Raw genomic sequence first — 24,770 nt, 5'->3', positions numbered from 1 at the left:
TTTGGCCTTTTTCGGCGGGCACATGAAAATGCATGAGTAGGTAGCCTTGGCCCGTGTGCCTTCGCCCGTGTGTCGGGCACCGTAGCCGTACTGGTTACCCTGGAAACGGTATCGATTTCAACCCTCAGCTATGCAGTAGGAAACCAGCACCAGCACCATGGGGGTCTCTTCACCCTGAGTTTCGACGAGGCGCACGGAGCCGATTTCGACAACCCGATTACAAGGGCCTTGTCTCTCTCTCCTCCCCCGCTCTTTCTCTCTTGTCCTTCGAGAGTTTGTCCTAGGACCCAGCAATGAACGCTTTTCTGCCTTCTCTCTCTCTTTCTCTCTCTACTCTCTCCCCTCACTCTGTCTTTCTCTCTTCTTATTGATAGTCCCAAGTTCCAATCGTCTCTGTTTCGCCAATTTACGAAACCATATGCACCTCTTGGCCCGAAAGTTATTATTAGCGCACCACAAACTGCAAATAGCCTCTCGATCCCCGTAGTAGATGATGGATTTGCGGATCTTCCTAATTACACGTGGATTGCATTATCGTGGTGCGAGAGTGTCGGCTATATGAGAGTATAATTGGAATATTCAGTCGAGATTATCGATAGGTCTGCGATTGTGTGCGATGATAGTGCAGAGTGGCAATGATAATCATTTGAAGATTTAAAGTAAATACAGTTTAAACGAGATAATGGCTTCTATCATTATATAATATTGAAAAAATCTGACGATTCGAAATGGATGAATTATCGAATGTTGTCATTCAACCTATAGGAAGTAAATTCTATGTGCGTTTAAGAGTTCTATTATTAAATCTATCGATGTACATAAGTATTACATATGTATTACATAAGAATTTCAACCACAACTGTGTTAAAAAAGCACATTACGACGATACCCGCAGAGTACGTTGTCGAGAACAAAGTAAGTGATGACTCAAAGCGACTGTAATTTGCGAAATTGAGGTGTTACGGGGTACTTGGCAGTTCAAGAGAGATCTCTTGAGCAAGCGTCGCGACATCGCGACACGGTCGAAGGGATGACAATCCTAAATGCATAGAATATTTTAACCTGGGGTGCCCTGAGCTTAGTGAAAAATATTTCGATCGATTATTTCACTTGGCCAGTAACCATCGTCTACGTTTTCCCAACGTTACGTCCTTCGGCGGGCAGATCCGACAAGTAAAAGCTTTCCGTTAAAACAAAAACTCACCCGAAAATCGTAGAAGTTTCGTTATTCATTTTAAGTTCCTGGAATTAAATTAGCGAAATATCCCGGCAATTGAGCCTAGTGGAAAAATTTCCATTAAGGAAAAATCTACTTGAGAGCCCTCGGAGACATCGTCCGTAAAATATTACGTCGTAATTCTGAGACACCGTTTAAACTACGGAAAAAAGGAATCGTGCAAATTTCTCGATAAATTCGAAATGAGAATGTAAATAATTGTCCCAAAAATTCTTAACAACTGTATGACGCATACGTCGGATGCAAAAGGTTAATGTGCGATTGCGTAATATAATTTTATTTCTATCGTAAACAAAATTACATCCATTAAGAATGTTATACAACGTTCCGTCATTCGGTCGTACATTTTATATACATGTCGTATCCTTCAAAGGACATGAAATAAACGCATAAAACGCGCATTTTAACCCATTAAAGTGTGGACATGAAATAAAGCGCTCATTTGATACGCGTTATCGGTTACGTTACTGTTATGATGAATAAAACGCTCGTACGGAAAAGCATACAAACAAAATGCCATAATTAAATTTTAACATGTAAAAAGAGATAGCAGTTGTTTGCCGTTTAACGCATAAATTTTTAGATAGATTCTAATACGTTAAAATAGTGCGGATATAAACATAAATAAATAACGTCGTGCTCGCACATGCAAAACCAGAGTAGAGGAAAATAATTCATCCATATCATTGCTATGTATACGTGAATTATATATTAAAAATTATCATATCGCATGCCTTATATCACTTTTGAATACTTTTTGTTGGCAAATTGACAAGATTCGCGATTATTTCTCATTTAATGTTAATAATATCGATAACAATATACGTTAAAATACGGAATAATCCTGCGCTATTCGTGACATACGAACGTTAACTATCGGGACCATGAATTATTAATAGAGTGTAAAATTACAATACTAGCGTGCTAGTGCATCGGCTACAGCGCTGTCAATAATTTTCATTGTTCATCCTTTTCTTCTTTCACCTCATATAGACCGCAAACTTTGTTGGCCGGTACAGCTTTATCTGAAACAACGTCGTACTACCTTCAAGCTCTTTGTTGCAAAAATGGTACATGTCAAACGCGGACAATAATCTAATGTTTTTCTATCGATTTTATATTTTCAACTTTTCAACTAACGATTCGTATTATACATATAATTCGTTGCTCTTATATACAATTTTTTACACATTACATGAAATAATTTTAATAATTCATTTTTTTTTGTTAATATTACTTCGTGCATTTTTCAAAATTTGGCTCATGCGTCCGTAAGATAAAAGGTTCATTTATTCAACATACGACGGTATGCAAACTAGCAAATTCATCGATTTCCTTTCGCTCCACCAGCAGGATGTAACGGCGTCTCTGTTCACATTTAATATTTAGACGCGCCGCGAAGAAGAGTTACCCGAAGGCGACACAGTGGCTGCAAATATTCCTTCCCGTGAAATCATAATCATCAATTTTTCGTTAATTTAAGATCGCATCACGTGAAAATTAAATCAAAGAGATGGAAACAAAAAAAAGAATGTGAGAATAAGAAGAATTCAATCTTGAAAATTCATTCTTGAAATCGATTCTTAATACCAAATATTGAAAATTTGAAAACCTCGCGAAATGGATTCGTGCAAAATCCTATTTTAATTTGCTCCATAAGGGACACTTTTTATCATTTCCTTCTCAACGTCAATCACATAACTGTCAGTGAAATTTTTCGCTTAACTTGTGCTTTGCGTCGCTTCACATCTCATTCAATCGATTCAAGCGTCGGAAAAAGTTTCGCCACTTCCGCAAATTTGTTCGGAATTCCAGAGTTTTTTCACTTTTTACTCGTAAGAAGAAGCTACGTGATCAAGCACCACGTTCGACCGACGTGATCTTCTCGATTCAGCAGTTGCTTCCCGGACTGTACCGATAGGAGAACGACGCCGTAACACCCTAAAGACGGCTATTAGCTTATCAGCGAATCAAGCTGATAGCGGAGCATGCACAACCCCAAAAAATAGAATGTGAATATCCCAATGGGACTCGTGCAACCGCCTAGCTTCTTTGAGAGAACCATTTCGATAATAACGCATTCTAGATAAGCCTCGTTCCACCAATACATTAATTATTCCTGATCGCTATCAAGGGCGTTGTGCGTTTGAGTCCCTACAATGCTTAACAATAAGGAAATCTCCCAAATTGTACAATTCTAATTTTAATAAAACTTTTTATACATGGAGATTTTATACATAAATATGAATTTAAAAAGTATCAGTGCGGAAAAACAATTAAGAGGTCAAATCATCCTTTAAAGGTTTAGTTAAAGATTTTTGCTTTTTTTGTAATATCTCAGAAACTATTCAAGATATCGACAAATGTCTAATACAAAAGTTTTATAATAAAATTACTTGTATTTATTTACGTTAATAATATTTGTTAAAAACTTTGAAAATATAAATTTTGAAAAAATTATTCTTTTTCAAAATTTTATGTTAATGTTGACATAAAGACGGTAATAGAAAAGGATTGGCTGCATCAAGTAAATTAAATACCTTTGCTAAACTTACCGATCATCTTGGGATAAGGTAGGTTAAGGTTGTCCATAATTCGGACGAACTCCTCCAGAGACTTGGACAGCCTGGGATTAAGGGCTTTCTCCTCGGCCACGGTGGTGACGGTTCTACCGTTGTAATCGTGTGCAGGGTATAGTCGGTAATTTCGCGGCAGCGTGAAGATCTTCTCGTGAACGGATTTGTACAGGATCGCGGCGGATCCACCCTGTGCACAGGTGGTACAGTAATTCGAGCGTACGGCAATTATGTCATAAAGCTATGAGATTTGTAATACGATAAGTGAGAAACCGTAAAAATAAAAAATAATAAATAAAAATGAAGAATTAAAAATTTAATCAATATTAATACGGTATCTTTTAAGATTGTGAGATGTGAATACACAATAAATCATAAATAAAAACCCTAAACAATATCAAATTGGATCCTTAGTGCTTAAATAATTCCTTATAAATTTATACAATCCAATCCTGTAAACTACTAAAAATATAATTTGGTAGTAATTTGTTCAATAAAAGTCGTGCAGTTGTTAAAATATTTATCAATCTTAATAAATTATTCATAGGAGTAAAGATCATTCTCACGCATTGAAATTGGTATTTATTGAAAATCAATAATTTGAATTTTAAATCAATGTCGGTCTCGTTTAGTTACTGTCTAACGATAAAACAAAATTTAAAGTGAAGTTTGAAGCACGTCAAGGATAAAAATAATGATTCCGATCGTTCTTCTGTGTTAAAACGTCGTTTAAGCCGCGCTTTCGAGGAAAGAAAAGGTCGAGGCACGTTTATAAAATGCACCGACACGCGGTCGAGCACGATGACGGACGGCTATTCATCACGCGAAAGTTGCGGAGAAGAAGTCTTTCATATTCCCGATGATATATCGACGTTTATTTGCACTACGTGTGACACGTAGTGAAAATGTTATTGCACGCGTCCGTCGAACGTTTCAACGGGAATTCAGGATGCCGCCGCATCGTCCGCGTCTGTTCTAGGTCGGCATCGATCGTCGATTAGTTGTGACATTTCAAATAAACCAATCGTCGACATCCGACAATTATATCAGCGACAAATTGCAAACGACACTTTCGGTCCGAAGAAAAGAACAGCTAGTTTTTTTTATTAAACGATAGTGATGCACTGAAAGAGACGTAATGGCAACTTGCTGGCTGAAATTAATATCTACTTGGTTCAATGAACTCGGGAGTGCGGGTCGATCAATCTAGGAAGATTTTCATGAGTCACGTGCAATCTGTCTACACGGTGTGCTTAAAATTACCACACTTTTTCACGCTAGAATTTTTTTTCTTTTTTTTGATAAATTTTAGGGTCAATCTCTTCAAAGAAGTTTCGATTACACAACTTTTATTAAATTATAAATGAAATTTAGACTCTCATAATAATAAATCAAATTTAGACAATCCTATTTTCGGTTAAAGCGCATCTGAGTGCATAATAATGTTTGCTTGAATAATTTTATTTAACTTTCAAAATTGCAAATATATAACTAAACTTCACATCGCAAGAATAATTTGTAATAAAATTGATTAATACATTAATAAATTAATATATTATAAATAAAAGAGTTATGTTATTTGTTCGTTTTTATTAAGGATGTATCTACAGTGAATCACTGTAAAAAATGACTGAAATTAGAAATTAATACTTTCTGTATAAAAATGAATATTATATACATATAAAACAGTTCAATAAGATGAATATTTATATATTTACAATATAATTTTATAAATAAGTGTACTTCTTATTGAAATAATTTTTTATCTAGATTCTAAATCGCTACCAAACTTTTTGTATTATTTTCTTACAAATGCAATATAGAAAAATCTAATTTTTTCATAATTCTTTTATTTAAAAAATACGTATAATATATTTAAGAAAGATGTATGATACATCCTTAAACAAATCTTTAAAGTTAAAAAATCTGTAGATTAATTAATTATAATTAATTCCATAATGTAATTTGATCTTCATATGTTACCAGTTAAAAATTGCAAGCAAAACGAGAGTACAAAAATGTAATAATAATATTAACCGCGTAGGAGATCGTATATTCTCCGCAAAAAAAGTGTGAATACGGTTTCCAACTTGCCGAGGACTGTTCTCACCGCACATTTAACACTGAACATGGTCGCCTAATTGTGAGTTTCGTTTGTTGGTCAGTTTTTATTTATAGCTAGATCTCGAGATAAATCAGCCAGAACGGAATGGCACGAGTTAATAATACTGAAGATGGAGATTCTAGGAAACACCGTGTACTCAGTTTTTCTTTTACACGACATAAAAGTTCAGATTTTTCTCATTTCTTCTCGCATTTCTTTCCTTTATGATCACAGAAGATACCCATAACGAGGTAAACGGATTTTGTATTAAATGTTATCGCAGACATTCTCGCTCTTCGGAACGAGAAGATATGACACCGTTGTTCCCTTTAATCGCACATATGTGCGATCGAAGACACGGATATCACGTGCAATAATCACGCGTATCCGCAAAGAGACACGACCTTTCTAGTGAGTTTCCGGGCTGAGCTTACCTGAAAGTCAGTTCTGCCGCATCCCCGTATCAACAGCGCATCACCCGTGAACGCGATTGCCTGCTCATCGCAAACGTACGTGACGCAACCTGCACAGATATCAGATGGAATATTTACGATATCGTGCTTCACTGCACTTCGACCGCCATCCGGCAAATATCGTGTCGTTTTTCAAGCCAAATATGTATTTATCTCTTCGCGGCGATTCGCTTCGTAATCGGACGGCACGATAAACTGAGCTCTCACTCGTCGGCTCGTTCATTCCATTTGCGATATCACATTCGGCAAAAAGGAAAAATAGAAAAGGTGGAAAAGAAAGAAATTGCGAACATATATATTACGCGGCGTTCGCTCGAAAAATATTGGCATGCAATAGGTAGGTGTATCCGACATAGAGAACATAATTCGTATTTTTTATATCCCTCCGGATATAAAAAATAATTTAGAATCAAGTGAGATAATTGGAAGGTTTTGTGCAAACGCGTGCGGTAACTTGCCAATAATAGAATTACGATAATTATTTTTCTAGCAATCTTGTAAAGATTAGGTCAATAATAATGACTTTCTAAAAAAAATGTAATCTGATATTAAAATTAAATTCCAACTAAAATTATTTGTGTTATTCACATGTAACGTATGTAACGTATGTATGTGTTTTACAAAATATTTACCAATTTTCCTTTCTCGCCAAATGTATGCGATGCATTTTCCGTGAAAGAGCTGAAATATCTAGGAATTTAATCAGCATCGTTGGAGTTTTACGGCGTATAGGAATGAAGCTGATATCGAATATCTAACCCGCAGGTATTTAATGCACGCATTCGCGTATTCGGCACGAAAAATCGAGCCTATCGAGCGAGTTCGATAATCGAGATACATAGCTCAGTAGACGCTTTCGGGATTTTTCCCGAACAAACGATTGAGCCGTGACGAGTAGCGAATTCGGCACGATCGATAAGAATGACTGTATCCCTTTTTTCATCTCGCTTCGCCGTACAATAAATTCCAATAACGCGTACATATATAATGTGTACATGTTCCGAAGCTACTGAATATCATAAACATTTGAGACAAAACTAAAAAAAGAAGCTGTTCATATCATCGCTAAAAATTAATAATTTTTTAATTAGCAAATAGCAATTAAAAAAATTTTGTAAGCTTCTTTGAGTTTCTAAACTAGATATAAATATAGTTTTTATTTAATATGAAATAGGTTATTTCAGTGACAGTTTAATTTAAAAATTAATTACAAACTTTAATATTAATAGATGAGCAAAACAAAATGATACCGTATCAAACGTTTTTGCTAAAGTTCAGTAAAAAATTCAAGCTGATCGATTTAAGTTTATTTTCAATAGTGAAGATCAATTTAGGGATAACCTATATAAGAAAACTTTGATATACCTAAGTGAAATTTCCTCAATGCTAAAAAAGGATATCAATATAAGAACATGTCTCTTGAAAAAACTGTGCAGAAAATTGCAATTGCAATATAACCTGAATAAAGAACAGCTCAAGTTAATCACTCCAGAGACCGTATCTCATACGCAACATGCGTAAAATTCAAAAGGATGCAGCACATACTTTTCTTCTTCTGAAGATAATAAAAAAAGGAAAAAAAAATATGAGAAAATAGACAAGGCTGAAACATTAAGATAAAATTTTAATCTTTTTTAGAAAATTTGTACGACATAAGAATACGACAAAAAATTATATATAATAATATTAAATTGTAGTATAATAGTAATAGGTATTATACAAAATGAGAATAGAACAAAATTTCTTATTAAACGTATTATAAATAATATATTTCAAAGTTTAAAATTTAAAATCGTAATAATTTCTCATATTCCTATTTTTTCTCTCTTCTTTTATCAATAAGTAATCTACATGTCAGAAATTATCGAGTTTATAATGTAATTTTAAATCAGGGTTGGTAAATACTAATGTTTTTTTTTTTAAGAATAAAACGTACTGTGTGTTTCTTTTTAAATATGTTTTTAATGCTTCAAATATGTTTTAAACAGTACTATAAAAAAAACATATTTAAAACATATTAAAAACATCCATTTAGCATGTTTTAAACTGTTTAAAACACGTTTAAAACATGTTTAAAACACATTTAAAACATGTTTTTTACCAACCCTGTTTTAAATATAATATTTAACAATTCGCACGCGTTCGTCTTTTTAACAGAAGCTGCAGTTGATCAGATCGATCTTGCATTCGAAACGCGAACGCGCGTTATATTTTTGATCTTTTCAATCCATGTATAAAATAGAGCCGCCTCTCACAGCCTTCACAAAAAGTATTTCGCCATATTTTTTCTCGGCATCTCAATTAATAAAATAATAGACCGGGCGGACGCACGATCGATCGCAAGAAATACGCCCCGATATCGCAGTGGTGTACGAACGTGTTCTGTAACTTTCCTGCAACATTTATTGCCCTGAAACTTTCGTTACACCACTCGAAAGTCGTGTTTTGTATTCATCGCGCGAGCGCATTAAAAATCGCGTAAAACCAGATTGCGTCATGAAGATTTACAGAATACGTCGTGGTATTCGAAGGAAAAGCTTAAAAAGAAATGTGATTTTAATAGAATCTAGAGCAATTTCTTCTTTTAAATAAACCGAAACTTAAATAATTTATACTATTAAAAATGAACATTAACAAGCAAAACAATTCTCGAAAATGATAAAGGTAAGAAAAGGGAAAAATACGAAGGCTCATTTTTCACTCGTAGACTCAACAAGACAATATATCATATACGTACATATATCGTAACGCGAAATAGCTCACAGAACATGTCGAGAAAACGCTGAAATCCACGTATGTATCAAATATGATACACTATGCACTTAGCCCCTTATAGGGCGGCGTTGTGCTCTATTTTACCACTCCATGTAGCTGACACATAGGTGATGGTGGGATGCTAGCTAAATGGACAATGGTACAATATTTTACCGCACGAAAAAATAGGCAAAAGCAAAAGTTACGTTTTCCGAGCGACAAAAAATAGTTTTATATATTTCACCAGTAATATGTATAACTTTAATAGCGTCAATTAAGCGCGTATCGATTTCCCGAGTTATTCTTCACTTTCTATCCTAAAGATTAATGAGTTGCAAAGTGGAACAGTATAAAGATGTACCGCGAAAATATTTAATACATCTAAAATTTAAAACATTAAATAAGAACATCTGAGTCATTAAAAATTAACATAAAAATAAATAATAAAATAGAAAATATAACTAATGAAGAAAAGATATTAATTCGTAAAGGGGTTCAGATTGTAATTTTTAGAAATCCTTAAATGTTACACAGAGCCCATAATTATATGGAAAATTGGATTTCTGTAAAATGAGTTAGTTTTTATATACGATGTAATGTATAATGAACAAAAAATGTCATAGAGACCAGATTCAATAATAAATAGTTTTTGAATTATGATGTACGAAAGGTGTGAACACAAATTTTACACTTTGACACCATACATCATAAACTATCCATTATTAAGTTTTATGTTTACGTCATCTTTTGTTCGCCTCACGTTATGAGTAACATTATATATAAAAATTCTAATTCATTTTATAATTTTATAATTAGTATTGATTGTGAGTCTACTAATTATATATAGTATAATATATCTAAATCCTTTTCATAACGTCGCTGCACATCGTCGAGGATATATCTAACAGTATTATGGCTTATTTTTTATTAAAAATAACTTTGTTAATTGCGTTTTCTTCTCGGCGTCTAACTTACATCATTAAGACAATTTAAGAATTGTAAAAGGTGAGATGAGATCACCTTTAAGATATTTTAAATATGGACCGCATACTGGACATTATAATGTGACCGAAAATTTCCAATAATTTATGTAATAATGTTTTGTTGTTTTACATTGAAAATGACCCGATCGGTATCGAAACATTTGTATATGTACGATTATTAAATATCTTACAGTATAATTGGCTCGTTGCCCTTTTTTTATTTATTGATTAAATCCTTTTACATATAATGTAACTTATAATGTGGTGAACAAAAGATGTCATAGACACAAGGCTAAAAAACTATCCATTATCTTTGTGTCATCTTTTATTCACTGCGTTATAAGCTACATCATATGTGAAAACTAACTCATTTTCCACCGGGACTCAATTTTCCTTATAATTAATGCGGGATCCTTCATAAATATTGAAAATTTTGATTGTATAATTTCCATACGTGTTGATATATAATCCGGTTTTAATAAATATCGATTTATTCTAAAATTCCAGCGCATAAATTCTCCGAACACCCTGCACGAGTTCTCCAGAGTACTATTACTAACAAAGCCGAATCTATGCGAAGAGAGAATGTTCTCAACCATACCTTCGGTATGACCTGGAGTGGACAATATTCTCAGTTGATGCCTGCCAAATTGGACTTGATCGTTTGGTTCTAGGAGTACGTCCGCCTTAGCACCGCTGCTACGCGATATCATAGACTTGCAGCCGGGCAACAGGCATTTCAGTCGGCCCGTCCCGGTGATGTGGTCTGCGTGCATGTGCGTGTTCACTGCAACAGCAAGAAAGATTGGGCATGTTCAAGTCGACAAAGCGGTTAGGCTGCTCGCCAAGCAAATGAATATGATTGTTACTTGTAGATCCAACCAACCACATTCAATCGCTCGGCGAGCAGACTAGCAACTTTAACTCTCTTAACTTAAACGCACACATTGGCTGCGTTCAGCAGAGAAAACTAATCAGTTAGCGCTTAGTGATTCTTTAATATGATTGATTCTTGCCTTTAATTCTTCATTGGATCTAAGTAGGAACCAATTATATTGGAGAATCACTAAGCGCTATCTAATTAGTTTTCTCTGCTGAACGCAGCCATTGTTACCAGCAAATGCTGGTAAATAATGATAAGTGCCGAGTCCGCGCAAAATCGCGATCACATAATATGTTTTCATAATATGTTACAGGGCGTCACTTAACCGAGAAAAGTGGCATACGATTATCCCAATATAGAAATGATAGTCACGAAATTTTAATGCCTAAAATTTATGCCAATATCTCGTTGTAAATTTGATAAATGATTTAAAGATGATTGTAAAAAATAGTAGGATTTTAATTTTTAAAGATATTTATATAATACTGGCTTAAAAAGTAGCGAACAATTGATGCTTCGATATTGATTAAAAAGTCTAAAATTAATGTCGAAAATTCTGAAATTGTTCGTACGTTATTTTTAAACTTTTATTATGCATACACAAATATCCGTGTGGATATAATTCAGCTTCAATAGATAACTAAATTACGTTAAATCTATTAATCTAATTAGCGGCCTCGCTCTCTTTGTATGACTGAGTTACGAATAATGCGCATAGTTTTACGGGAGTGGGGCGGCATTAATAGCGTTTGCATTATTGGAAAATAGAGAGAGGCGTATTATGGAAATGTCTGTTTGTTCGGGACAGAATTGGCACACGCAGAGTTCCGCATAAACAAGTGCATACGTTCCACTTAGCCAAAGCGATCTCTCGTAAAAACCACTTCGCGGTTTGATAATACAATAATACAATAAGTAATAAGGTAATCCTATCAACCCTTTTTCGTGATATATTATACGATGTCGTAAACTTTGTCCCTTCTTGCCGAACCGAAAATCCCTTCGCCCATGCCATTAAGGGTGCAAATTTCGAAAGGATTAATGCTGCCTGCGCAAGTAGGGGCAGATGCTAATTTATCTTGACCCTGAAATTAATAACAATTAGAAATTAAAATGCTTTAAAAAGGAAAAAAAACACAAAGATCATAATATATAAAATTGTTTACATTCTATGTTTAAATTTTGATAATGCATTTAAATTTTTTAAAGATATTTACTATATATTAAATCTGTGTTTAATAGCATACACAGGAAAAAAGTTTTAACTACAAAATTTTACGTGTTTATCAAATCATTATCCAGGTAGTATTTGTCGTCATTTTACCATAAAAATAAGTAAGTACAAAAAATAATTAAGTATACAACAATCAATTTGCTAATAACGCAGTATTAAAAAGAGAACAAATTCTAAAGGGAGAGAGAGAGAGAGAGAGAGAGAGAGAGAGAGAGAGAGAGAGAGTATTAATTACATCCTATTAAATAGACTACTAAAAAGACTGCACCAAAAGATTTTCATCGGTTGATGAACTGAGGACCGCTCTGTTGGCTGGAATAAACTCTCTGAAAGAATTTATCCGTGGAAAAATACGCGTCCATCATTGAGTTCTTAAAACACCTTAAAGCTTATTATATTAAAGTTAAAAATAGTTGGCTGTTTTGAATGTTAATTATTTTTTGTATTTATTGTAGTATATATTTAAGATATAATTAACATACTCCAAAGTTTTTTATTAAATATACTAATAATTTGATAAACACAACACTCTGTGGCCAAACTTATATGTTATCCTATATCAGATTTTTTTACTGTTTACAGAGATGTCCCTACAATATTTAAGTGTAACACATTTCACTATCTAGATTTTTGCCAACATTTCGAAATTACCTTTTTTTCTTTCTTTTTTATTATTACTTCGATTAGCAGACTGTAGCATAATATAGCAGAATATAGCTTCAACAGCTGTATTGCTGATTAGTCAAACTTTCAATCAAGGATTAAACTTAATTAATTTTCATGCAAATCCGTTCTCATGCACGATAAGCACGATTTGTTGAAATAATGCTCTCGTGACGATACACTTGGGAATTATACAGTGGCCGCGAAATCGTATCGGCTCGTGCCGAAGTCGAAGTTCTTTATCGAAATTGGCGAAGTTCGACAATATGCCCGAGCGCACTCTCACCGGGTTTATGGTCCACGGGCGTGTTAACCCCCGGGACAATGGCGAAACTATGCGGGGTCCACGACCGTCCTTAGCAGCGGCAGGATTGCATGCTAATTCATTACAAAGTTCGGCAAATATTGGTCGGTTAGTAGGATAGTTCGCGATATAACTCTGCGCCCTCAGCTCGTAAATCACGGCACGGGGCATCGCGTAATTGCCGACAAGTACATTTCCGACGATATCGAATAACGACGTCGATAAGATAATACGTTTTGTTGTTAATTAGTGTACGTAATTAATTAGTTATCGATTCGAGTGTTTTACGGGTTGAGTACGTCAATAAATGTTAGGTTTCTACAATTGCAGAATGATTAATATTATGCAATGTTAATAATTGCACTTTGTATTTTGAAATAACATCTCAATAACTCTTATCAACCATGCGTTGATCGATACGGTTGAGAAACATTTCAGAACGTTCAGTTACGTCAAAACTTGCGAAATAAAAAAAACCAGAAAATTGGAAAAATTCTATTACACATAACGTTGTGGAAGTGGCTATCGATATTGATTTGGCACTTCACGAGTTGTAAAAGTTAAAAGGGCAATAAACGTCGATATGTAAAGCTTAACATCCAGTAGATATTTCTAGGAAGTTTTCTGAAATTTCGTAGTTGAAGTAACGCTTTCGAATTTGAACCGATATTTCAAATCTAATAATGGCTCTTTAATAGAACTCTTCTAAAACGATCAGTGTATTTTTTTAAAGTAAACAGCTATTATAAATATTCACATGGTACTATTTTAACGCGCTACTACTTCACAAAAATTCAAATTTGCTTACAAAATATATGCAGGTAAACTACACGTGTAATCGAGCTCGAGTGTAACATGCAGAGTACACATAGTCCGACTAAATAATATCGAATGATACGAAAAACTGCACGACACTTCCGCGCGTCGTTTTTTCGCTATTTTTCGCAAACCGCAATATTTACGGACGAGATAATGATCTCGGTTGGTAACTCACGGGCATATTTCAACGTTAATCCCAGCTCCTCGACGATTGTTTTGTCACGATCAGCCCATTCGATGACCGGATCGATTAAAATCGCTTCCTTATCGCTGATATCGGCTAGTAAATACGTGTACGTACTGGATCCTGGATCGAAAAGCTGGAGAGATTTAAATAATTATTCATTACTCTTCCTAACAATCATCCCGATTTAAAATTACATTATCCGTATTATGTTATAACATAAATGACATACTATTATCGTTTTAATGACAATATAATTCTCGTGACTATGTCTTTATAATTACGTTATTACAAATAGCATTGATTAAATACATGTGCGGTGCATACATTAAAACGCTGAAAAGAAATAAACGTAATAAGATAATCAACGAAAAATGATCGTCAATTAGACGTCGAATTAATGTCGAAATCGTTGTATCGATGTCGATTCAACATCGATGAGTTATTTCTCACTGGGAAGCGAGAAATGATGTAAACATATCCATATGATATTTTACATTATACGCGATAAAAAATCGCAAAGGAAATGATAAAATTCCATATTTTTAATATTTACTGTGCATGTATTTCGATTCTGAACAAACCAAATAAAAATACGATAGATAAGATAATCAATTGCAGGCAACAAACAAATGCGTCCACATTTTGCAACGTCGTTTAACAACGATTTGTACATTTTGAATCCTGTCACACGTTTAATTGCACCGCACCAACCCTGTGTATGATGTGCAGGAGGCAAGGGGACAGCAGAAAATATAATTCTTTGAAAATACACGAAACTGTATAAAACTATATTTTCACGAAGCGCAAATGAAAAACAAAATGCTTTTTTACATTTTTTTTTCCCAATGTTAACGCGCAACACATTCATTAATCCAGTCAGTACTGAATTTTTTCTGGGAATAATTCGGATGTGTAATCATTTTTGTTTTTAGTCATATTTCACCTGCGTTTTCATCCGATTCTGACTTCAAGTCTACCGAAAAACGAAATGCGCTTTGCTTTGAGTATAAAACCAGATATGAACGAAAATATAACGGTTTTTGTCATAGTTTCTTTGTTACATCGACATGACCTTTTATCCATATTCGTTGCGAAAACGAATTTGAATCAAATTCATTCATTTGGCCATTTTCAAGCAGGTAGTATATTTACTGCAACTTCTAATATTAATGTTACATTTTGCTGCAATATAATCTTGTTACGCGGGAACTAACAAGCTTAAAAACAATGATGAATATTTCGCATTCCATACGTCAAGATAAACTCAAAACCGATTACTTTCCAACCGGTAAATTAAATTTTCGTTCAAACCGTTTCAAACGTCTGTTGAAATTGTAAACGGTGAAAGCTCCATGGAAAAAAAAATATGTATTCAGTTACGGTTGACCAGTATAGTATAGAAAATTATAGAAACGATGCAGATCAAAGAACACACCGTGTTGAAAACCATTGCGGTAAACAGTGCTGAGTGAAAAAGAGTAAAAAAAGAGAGAATTTACTTAAAACGTATTCGTTAGTATTATGACATATAGAACGTATAATAAAATTATGAAGTTATGAAAAATTTCGTGACATTTTTGTTAGAAAAAGTTTGTTTCATATTTGTGAAAAAAATTCTCTCTTGAGATATTTCAGTCAGTCGGAGATACTTGCACTTTCTACATCAAAATTTTTGCAATCCGAGTAAATTCTCGGATGTAAAGTTCGCCACTTTCAAGGTTATTTCAAATATGTTTCAAATGCGAACGCGAATGTCAATGTTCTCCCTGACCGCGCTTTTCTACATTTTTCTGCAATCCCTTCTGTTATCCCTCGAAATCCAGGATACGGAGTTGCTTTATTTTATATGCAGCCAACGCAGAGAAAAGGAAACAGAGTTTAGGTCTATCTTTTTTAGTTATACTTTTCTATATCATGTTACAATACTTTCCTTTTTCTGTTTCTTTTAAAATATCAAATATATATTCATTTTATTTAAAGCTCTACATAAAATGGATCTTAAACCTATTCCGAGATCTGTTCCTTTAAAATACATTTTTATACTTTCCAATAATGTTCTTCATACTTTTTCTTTTTTTTTCTTTTAAAATTGTAAATTTATGAATTAGACGTAAAAATTATTAATCAAGCTATTTGTAAATAAATTTTCAAAATTAAGATCGATTTCCAAAACGATTTCAAGACTAAAATAAAAAAACTCATATCATATTTTAAGGATTAAAAATTTTATTTAAAAAAAGAATTAAGAATTCAAAAATTTGGATTATAAAATTTTATTAAAAAGGATTAATTTTATTAAAGTTATCGCTAAGTAAGTTATTAATCAAAGTTCAGTCGAAGTCTCTCTTATCTTTATATATGAAAAGTGTGAGAAGAAGCGACTAAGGCTGTCGCTTTCCAATTTTAACATCAATTTTAAAATCATTTTAAGTACGCTTGGTTCGGTCATTTCATCGACCGAAAGATCATAATTCGAACGAACTTGCAATTAGCTGATGAATGTCGGCTAATTACATTACATAATTTAATTAAAAATATTCAATTTAAATTTAAATAAGTCAAATCTTTTGAATTATTTATTACAAAACCTCTTATACAAAATATAATTTCATACAAAAATTTTATTTAATTAATTTTTATCAGTTAATTGCTTATGTATAAAAAGAACTAATTAATTATTAATTAAAATTACCTAAATATTGTCAGATCTTTTTAATTACATTTTAAAGATTTTTATATATTATAAAATGTAAACGATTTCATAAGGAAATTGTTTAAGAAATTCGTTATCGGCTAAGTTCGTACGAATCCATTTATGATCAGAGTGACCAGACGATCTTGAATGTATGATCGAACCACCTTAAAACACTGCTCGTCAGATGACGTTGCAAGGCGAGTTCTTTGGACATGCGCCGGATCGCCGGTTAGTCAATTTATCAGACTTAAGCCTTAAACACAATAGGCACAGGCGATAGGCACAGATAACAGGGAATAACGAGCCGTCCAATCAGAGTTCTGGGATATAAGTTCGATATTATATCCCAGAGCTCTGATTGGACTGCTCGTTATTTCCTGTTGCCTGTGTCTATTGTGTTTCCAGCTTAATCCCTCGCGCGAATGTTACCTGACGAAACAGAAAATCCTTCGAAAAGGGCACGCGTTCCGTCAGAACGTCAACCATGGCATGTTTCTCACGTATCCCATTTCTCCATAGAATCGGTGATGATACTCGGTACAAATTACGGATCATAACTCGCTTATATAAAGCCAATGTCTGAAGTCACTCCCCGTCTCGTCACGTAGCGCTGCGCATAACTACCGACGATAACAACAACACGCTTCCACTACTTGCATTCCCCTCAATTTATATCCTCTCGCTTCGTATTCCGCAACATTGCGTAACACGATTATCTTTTGCCATCATTTTAATCGTATCAGTTTGTCATGTCGCGTCATTCGCTGATTGTTGAATTATGAGAAATCATTATTTCTATCAATGAGACAAATGTGAATTTCATTTGTTATCGAGCAATGTGCAGATATTTATATCATGTGATCACGCCTTTTTGAGATAATCGCTTATCTTGAAAATTATATAATCCTGGTTCTTCTAATACTTTACTATCTTGATAGCTATTTCCGGTTAACACTTGTTAGCATTTTTCGGAAGTGCATATTATGATAGATTTGGAAAATTTAGCCAGTTTTAGAAAACGAAATATGAGAGCACTAATATAAAATAAAGTATGCAGTAGTCGATTTATTGCAATTTATTTAAAATTTTATTTAACATTTTATATAAAATTATATTAATACAAAAAATAATGGAATTTATAGTTTTTATATTTAGGAGTTTCTTAAATTAAAACATATTTTTAAAATTTAAAATATCAAAATTGTAATTAATTAAGCATTTCAGAAATTTTATAAATTATGCTAATGTAGACGAGGTTCAGATATTTATATTAAATTCCTTATTCTTTAATAATATTTAATATAAAAGATATATACTATGGCTATGTTCCAAATTTACTGCAACACTGAAAATGCTATAGTTTATGTCACGTGCACTATAGATTTTCAGTACTGGCAGTCAATTTTGGATCACAGCCTATATACAATAAAATATGAAATCTTTTCTAAATTTGTGTAGTCTATATATATATATATGTATTATATATGATTTTAAAATTTAATAAATTAATACCTGAAAGAGTTAATTTAATTATTTATGAGACATTGCTTTTATCTCAGCTGTTTAACGTTCATGTAAGCAGGATGTTTATTTCAGAAACATGATATCGGCTGCGTTTGAGCGACCAATCAGAATAGAGAATTTTATGAATTGACTAATCAAAGAATGCTTCGAAGCGTTTGTAGCGTCAAATGGACCGCAGCCATCGTAAACCATTTGTCGGACTTTTTGAATTTTCCGCCTGTCGCTTCGTATAATGGAATCCTAGCCTTTCCTTTGCTACTTGGGCTTTGCTCTTTCCGGTTTGTATTCTCGCAAAGGTGCGTGATGTTGACAATTCTTTTGCAATTTAAGTTGTTTTTAGTGAACAATTTATGAAAATGTGTAATAAGAAACATATCAATTTAGTGGCTTTTACTATCTTTACCGATTATTAGGATCAGAGCATTAATTTGTATTTTACACATATGATTTGTGTACATGTGCACTATTTCATGTATTGATTATTTTATCAAATTAAACTTTCCTTTCAGATGCCGTCTGTAACACTAAAGGACGTCGATCAGCAAAAATTTGTGAAGGCTTTCGCAGCCTTTCTCAAAAAGTAAGTAAAAATACTAGTGAATAAAAATCCTAACCTATAACTATAACCTACCCTCTCTCATGCATGTGTAATGTTTGAAACATATTGAATTATTTTTTATTTTTTATCATTTAATATTACTGTTAATTCTTTTCTACATTATTTTAATTCACTTTTATAAAAATTTCTACTCCACGTTGTATGTTGCAAAAATAATTGTATACTTTGGCCGTTTTTCTTTTAAGAAACACCGTCGACACAAGTATCATTCTACTTTCGTTGTTCGTTAAATGCCGAGAAAGATAAAATGACGTTTGTGTGTCGACTATTTTTTAAAAGGAAAGCAATCTATGTACTTGCTATGATATATTTTGTAATTCGACTTTGTAAAAATTTAGAACTGGCAAAATGCGGGTTCCAGAATGGGTGGATATTGTGAAGACGGCGAAATTCAAGGAACTGGCTCCTTATGATCCTGACTGGTACTACATCAGATGTGCAGCCCTGGTGCGTCATATCTATATTCGTAGCCCAATCGGAGTCGGTGCCGTTACCAAGATCTTTGGTGGACGCAAACGTAACGGCACCCATCCCAGCCACTTCTGCCGATCGGCAGGTGGTGTCGCTCGCAAGGCACTCCAAAGCTTGGAGCAGTTGAAACTGATTGAGAAGGCACCCCTTGGTGGACGCAAATTGACTAGCCAAGGACGCAGGGACTTGGATCGAATCGCTGCACAAGTTAAAGCTAAGAGCAAAAAGCAACTCAAGCTTCAGGAAGTTGTAATGTAATATTCTTTTATGTTTCTGTAATAAAACATTTAAATACTTGAATTTTAGTTTTTTTATTGTATAAACACAATTTTACCATTGTTAAATTTGCTGAATAATATCCAAGAATTTCAAGTTTCTATTATTAGAATCTGGCTTTAATCAGATTTTTAACAATATTCGTTTTTTTTTTTTGCACAATTGGAGATATTCAGAATATTCAGAATATTAGAGTTGTTACATTATATGCAAAATATATTTCTATAGCAAACCTACTAGACAATTTTAATAAATAAATGCTTGGAAAGATTCAGTTAGCAATTGACGCTGTTTAAAATATAATACCTTCTTCTCCATATTGCGTTTATGCAAGACATGTATTTCTTTTTCAAGTTTTATCGAAATGTGCAGAAAAAAGTGATTTATAATAGTAATAGAATACAGCATTTAATATAGATATAAATATATTTGAACCTTGTTATATATAATTTATAAAATTTCTGTCGTATGATACAAATATACAAGAAATTTAATTGTAATTTGTATCAATATCAAAATTAAACAAATTATTTTTAAATTAAATAAGCAAGGAAAAAGAGGTCGAGGATGCAGATATACAATAATATTTTTGTATGTAAATTCTAAGTAGGTACATCTTTTAGTTACATAAACTGTACGCCGCTACTTGAAATGCATAAATTGAAGCTGAAATAATATCACAATTAAATTGATCATTGATTTCATAGTGATATTATTAGCATCTTAAAACACTATAAAGAACTTGGCAAAAAATAGCTAAATCTTTTTTTGTTAATCAAATATATATATTCCAATTCTAGAAATTCTAGAAAAAAAAATTAGAAGTCGAAAAAAGATTAGATTTAGAAAAAATATTAGATTTTCGATTATTTTACGACTAGAATATAAATCCGCCAATTTTTGTCTTAAAATTATTTTTATTCTCATAAATGTTCGCCAGTCCTAAAATTTTAAATCGTGAAGCATTCGTTCACCTTTTTCAATTTCCCGCTATTTTTCGCGTGCCGCCATCTAACGGTGCCGCATCGTCATCGTCGCCATCCGCTACGGTGGATGATCGCTCTGAATACGCTTCGTTTCGTGGCGAAGGTTCGGTCGTCGCGCGCGCGTCGGCAGCGCCGCCTCAGTGAAACTTCGGCCGCAGTCGCGAGTGTTTCGGCGGTACTCGGCACCGACCGAGGTGGTTAGGATGCGCGATTAGGTGCGAGATTGAAGTGCAAAGGAGCATCCCCGTGGACGGTAGGTCTGCGTCCGCGCGCGCGCGCGCGGCTCTGTTTTTATGTATTTATGCGCGTCGGTCCGTCGGTCTGTTCGTTCGCCGCGGCGGTGTGCATGCGCGTATGTATGTATGCGTGGTAACCCGCGCTCCTCGCTAACGAAAAGAGCGAGTTGCCGCTGTGTTGTTGCTGTTATGCGTCTCCGCGACGGCTGGTGGCTCGCCGCGATTATGTCGCGAAAATAATCACGCCACCGGTCCCGCGAGTGTCTCTCACTCTTTCGCTCTCCCTCTCTGCGCGGACACGGAGAGGTGGTGGCCGTCGGACACGCTGCTCGAATCTCTCTATCACGCTTCCTCCTCATTCATTCCTCTTTGTCTTTCTCTCTCTCTCTCTCTCTCTCTCTCTCTCTCTCTCTCTCTCTTGCGCCCTCTTTCCTTCAAGCATACGCACACCCGTGTTCTCTCTCTTTCTATCTCGCTCGCTATCACTCTTCCGTACCGGGACGACGTTTTATACCGTTCGTCACAGAGAGGCGGTAAACGTGATCGGGGTATCCCCCGCGGAATTTATGGTGAGAGACAAGTGAAGTGAACGGTGTCCGCGAAGTGTAAAAGTGCGCGCGGACGCCGGCAACGACGATCGCGACGGCGACGACGAGGAAGACGAGCAAGGGGGAGTCGCGGTGGCGAGAAGCGATCCGCCGAAGGGACAGCCTCGCTTGCAGCTGGGCGCTGGGGGGAGGGGTGGGGTGGACGGCGGGAGACGGAACAACTGACGGAAAACGAGAACGGGCTGAAAGATGCCGGGCCTGATCGCCGTGAGCGAGTTCGTCGAAGAGACGAGGGAGGACTACAACTCGCCCACCACGTCCACTTTCGTCTCACGAATGCCACAGTGCAGGCAGACCATCACGTCCCTCGAGGAGGTGAGTTACGACGATTCGTGTAACACCCGTCATGACGCTCGTTCCCGTAAACATGATTCATTGAAACTGACTGAAGCCTCGATCTTTGACCGGTTCTCGTATTCTCCTATTCTCCTCGCTTGACTTCTCATTTTCGAGAAGTCAAGTAAACTTAGTAAACTACGATCGGCATCAATTGATAGTTTACAAAAATCGAAGTCCGAGTGATTTATCTTGACACTTTCGTCCATTTTTGTTTCAATTTTTTATACATTTTTGCTCGTATTTTTCATTTATTTATGCTTTGATTTTTTTACGGCACTTTGGCTATAATTTTTTGTGTATCGTTGCTCCAATTTTTTTGATACATTGTTACTCCAATTTTTCGTTTAGTTTTGCTCTAATTTTGATCGTGTACTTTTACTTTAATTTTTCATGTACCTTTGCTCTAATTTTTTGATATATCATTACTCCAATTTTTCATTTATCGCACTGATTTTTTTATGCATTTCTGTTCCAATTTTTCGAGTATTTTTACTGCAATTTGTATTTGTTCTTGATTTTTAACTGTACTTTTCTAATTATGTATTTTTGCTCTATTCTTAATGCATTATTATTACTCCAATTTTTCATTTATTCTTGCACTGATTTTTTCTTGTATTTCTGTTTCAATTTTCCAAATATTTTTCCTACAATTCGTATTTGTGCTCCATTTTTCACTACGCTTTTCTAAACGCTTTCTGCTCTCGAAGTATCTGCGGCTATTATTTCTCTCCGTTTGCCACCCCATTGTATCGTATCGTCCTTGCCGCTCTCTTTTTCCTTGTTGCGCGTGTTTTTTATGCGTGGGCGTGTATATCGCGTATCGGTTGCGTGATACGCATGTGGGAACGTCTGTCGACAGTCCTCTGATTCCATAAAGCGCATGCTGTATCATTTTATCCTTATTTAAGATACGGTGAACAACAAGACTAAAGTGATACATCATGCACTTTACAGAACGCAGCCAATGTTCGACATTCTCGACCGCGATCCTGCAAACGCCGACGATTCGTTTTACAAGTAGACATCAGAACGATCGTAACACTTTCCGGACGGTAGTTTCTACGGTTTTTGCACGAAAAGAACGGTTTTCTTAAAAGATCAAAAAAAAATTTTGCTACACTGGAAAAGTTGCCTTAATTAAAATTTTTGTTGAAAACAGACAAATCAGAATTTCCTCATTAAATCTGTTATAATTCTGGAAAAAGAACGATTTTATTGAACGATCTAAAAATTTAGCTAGCTCTGAAAATAATTTTCTTGGACCATGAAAATAGTTACGTAGGAATCTCAAGCATGATGAGCAATGTCATAAAAAGTTTTGACATTCCAGCAACCAGCGTTCTACATAATTATTTTAATGTTTCAACAAAATTATTTTTATATTTATATTTAACTAAATTTTTAAATCTTCAACAAAATAGTTTTTTCTCGTAATTAAGATAACCAGAATTCTGATTGATCAGAATTTTCTGGTTCGTTCATTTTCAACTAGAAATTTTTCTCAATGTGGATACAAATCTGAAAATAATTACTTTGTTGAACTATGAAAATAATTATGTTGAAAACTAAAAAATGATGAGCAATGCAGCAAAAAAATTTGATATTTTAGCAATCAGTTCGAGTTTTTAGCAAAATTATTTTGATAGTCCAATAAAATTATTTTTAGTATTCCTGTTGATATCTAGCAAAATTTTAGATCTTTTAGCAAAATCGCTTTTTCGTGTGTAATAAGTACGCAAGTTAAAGATAATTTATTCACCACACACGCACGCACGCACGCACGCACGCACGCACAAAACATACACACCCACACACACATATGAGGCTTTGACTGGTGCGATAAATGCACTTAGCACAATTAGTATACGTTTTATGCCTTGCGAATTTTTATTATTATTTTACAGGAGCTTACCAAAGAAAGATATTCCGTTTCTGGTCGATTGCATAATATTAATGTAAGAATTATCTTCTCTCGGTTTCTTCGTTCATGTTTAATTGAATCACGCTGTGTAGGGTACTAGCCGTACTCTTTTAAGAGTACTCTTTTTGATGTCGTAAAATTTCTGGTCATTGATTAAAATGTTTATAAAATTATATTAACCTCTTCAAACCTGTGTTGCAATATACATATGTACATCGAATTTGAAGACATTATTCGTTGAAATTATTTGGTTCTATTGACATTATCTGAAACAGAAGTACATAATAATACATGTTGGAAAAAATAATCAAAATTTGGAAAAAAATTAATTTTTTAATATAAATTACTTATTAAAGTAGCCCTCGAATTGAATTAAAACAATATTTTATTAATGGTTGCATTAAAATCAGGACTAAAGGGGTTAATAAGTATTGTCAATAATACTTATAAAAATATATTTTAGAAATTCTATTTTATTAAATACCTACATTTATAATGCATAAACAAATTATGCACCCTCTTCTTCCTGGACCATCTTTTTTAAAAAGTGTGTATATATGTACTCTTTTCTTGTGATTCAGATATGATAACTCTAGATATGTGTCAACGTGTGATAATTTTAAGACTCTCGAAAAAGGAGGGACTTGCTTATCATCATCTATTGATCATTAACACTTCAAATGCGGAGATGATGCTAATGCCGAGGCATTTAAAACCGCGCGACGTAGCCGGCGATGACGCTATTATTATCGTCGCACGTGCTTTGAAATCCGATTTCCTCGCCAGGAAACTGGCCGCATTATCGGTTTATATTCCTCACCGTTGAATGGCTCGTTTCTCGTAGCATTGGTAGCGCGACTCGCGTTCGTTCTGACGCA

The 24,770-nt window shown here is 34.4% G+C and overlaps 3 protein-coding genes across 4 annotated transcripts in view; 2 read left to right on the top strand and 1 right to left on the bottom strand.

The window, feature by feature from the left end:
- Positions 1-1,500: 1,500 nt before the first annotated feature.
- LOC108720605 (persulfide dioxygenase ETHE1, mitochondrial) lies at positions 1,501-17,589 on the bottom strand. The gene is made up of 6 exons (XM_018444710.1): positions 17,342-17,589; positions 14,206-14,350; positions 10,729-10,914; positions 6,352-6,440; positions 3,793-4,003; positions 1,501-2,262 (listed from the first exon to the last, which is right to left on the bottom strand). The coding sequence occupies exons 1-6, from the start codon at positions 17,465-17,467 to the stop codon at positions 2,195-2,197; spliced, it is 825 nt and encodes a 274-aa protein (XP_018300212.1). The 5' UTR covers positions 17,468-17,589; the 3' UTR covers positions 1,501-2,194.
- Positions 17,590-18,657: 1,068 nt separating this feature from the next.
- Positions 18,658-19,826, top strand: LOC108720606 (40S ribosomal protein S19a). 2 transcript variants are annotated; one of them, XM_018444711.1, is made up of 3 exons: positions 18,658-18,732; positions 18,946-19,016; positions 19,394-19,826. In XM_018444711.1, the coding sequence occupies exons 2-3, from the start codon at positions 18,946-18,948 to the stop codon at positions 19,782-19,784; spliced, it is 462 nt and encodes a 153-aa protein (XP_018300213.1). In that variant the 5' UTR covers positions 18,658-18,732; the 3' UTR covers positions 19,785-19,826. The 2 variants fall into 2 exon arrangements, with proteins under 2 accessions (XP_018300213.1, XP_018300214.1); XM_018444712.1 differs by having other exon boundaries at positions 18,729-18,794.
- Positions 19,827-21,168: 1,342 nt separating this feature from the next.
- The window catches only part of Asap (ArfGAP domain of ASAP), a 58,534-nt gene continuing 54,932 nt past the window's right edge, over positions 21,169-24,770 (top strand). Inside the window, 1 exon segment of the mRNA XM_018444709.1 lies at positions 21,169-21,947. Coding sequence (XP_018300211.1) covers positions 21,822-21,947 — 126 coding nt within the window. The 5' untranslated portion in view covers positions 21,169-21,821.

The sequence above is a fragment of the Mycetomoellerius zeteki genome, unplaced genomic scaffold (genome assembly GCF_001594055.1).
Source record: "Mycetomoellerius zeteki isolate Tzet28-1 unplaced genomic scaffold, Tzet1.0 scaffold153, whole genome shotgun sequence".
Taxonomy (NCBI): domain Eukaryota; kingdom Metazoa; phylum Arthropoda; class Insecta; order Hymenoptera; family Formicidae; genus Mycetomoellerius; species Mycetomoellerius zeteki.
The sequence above is the reverse complement of the archived record's forward strand: the minus strand, read 5'-3'. Positions and strand labels throughout refer to the sequence as shown.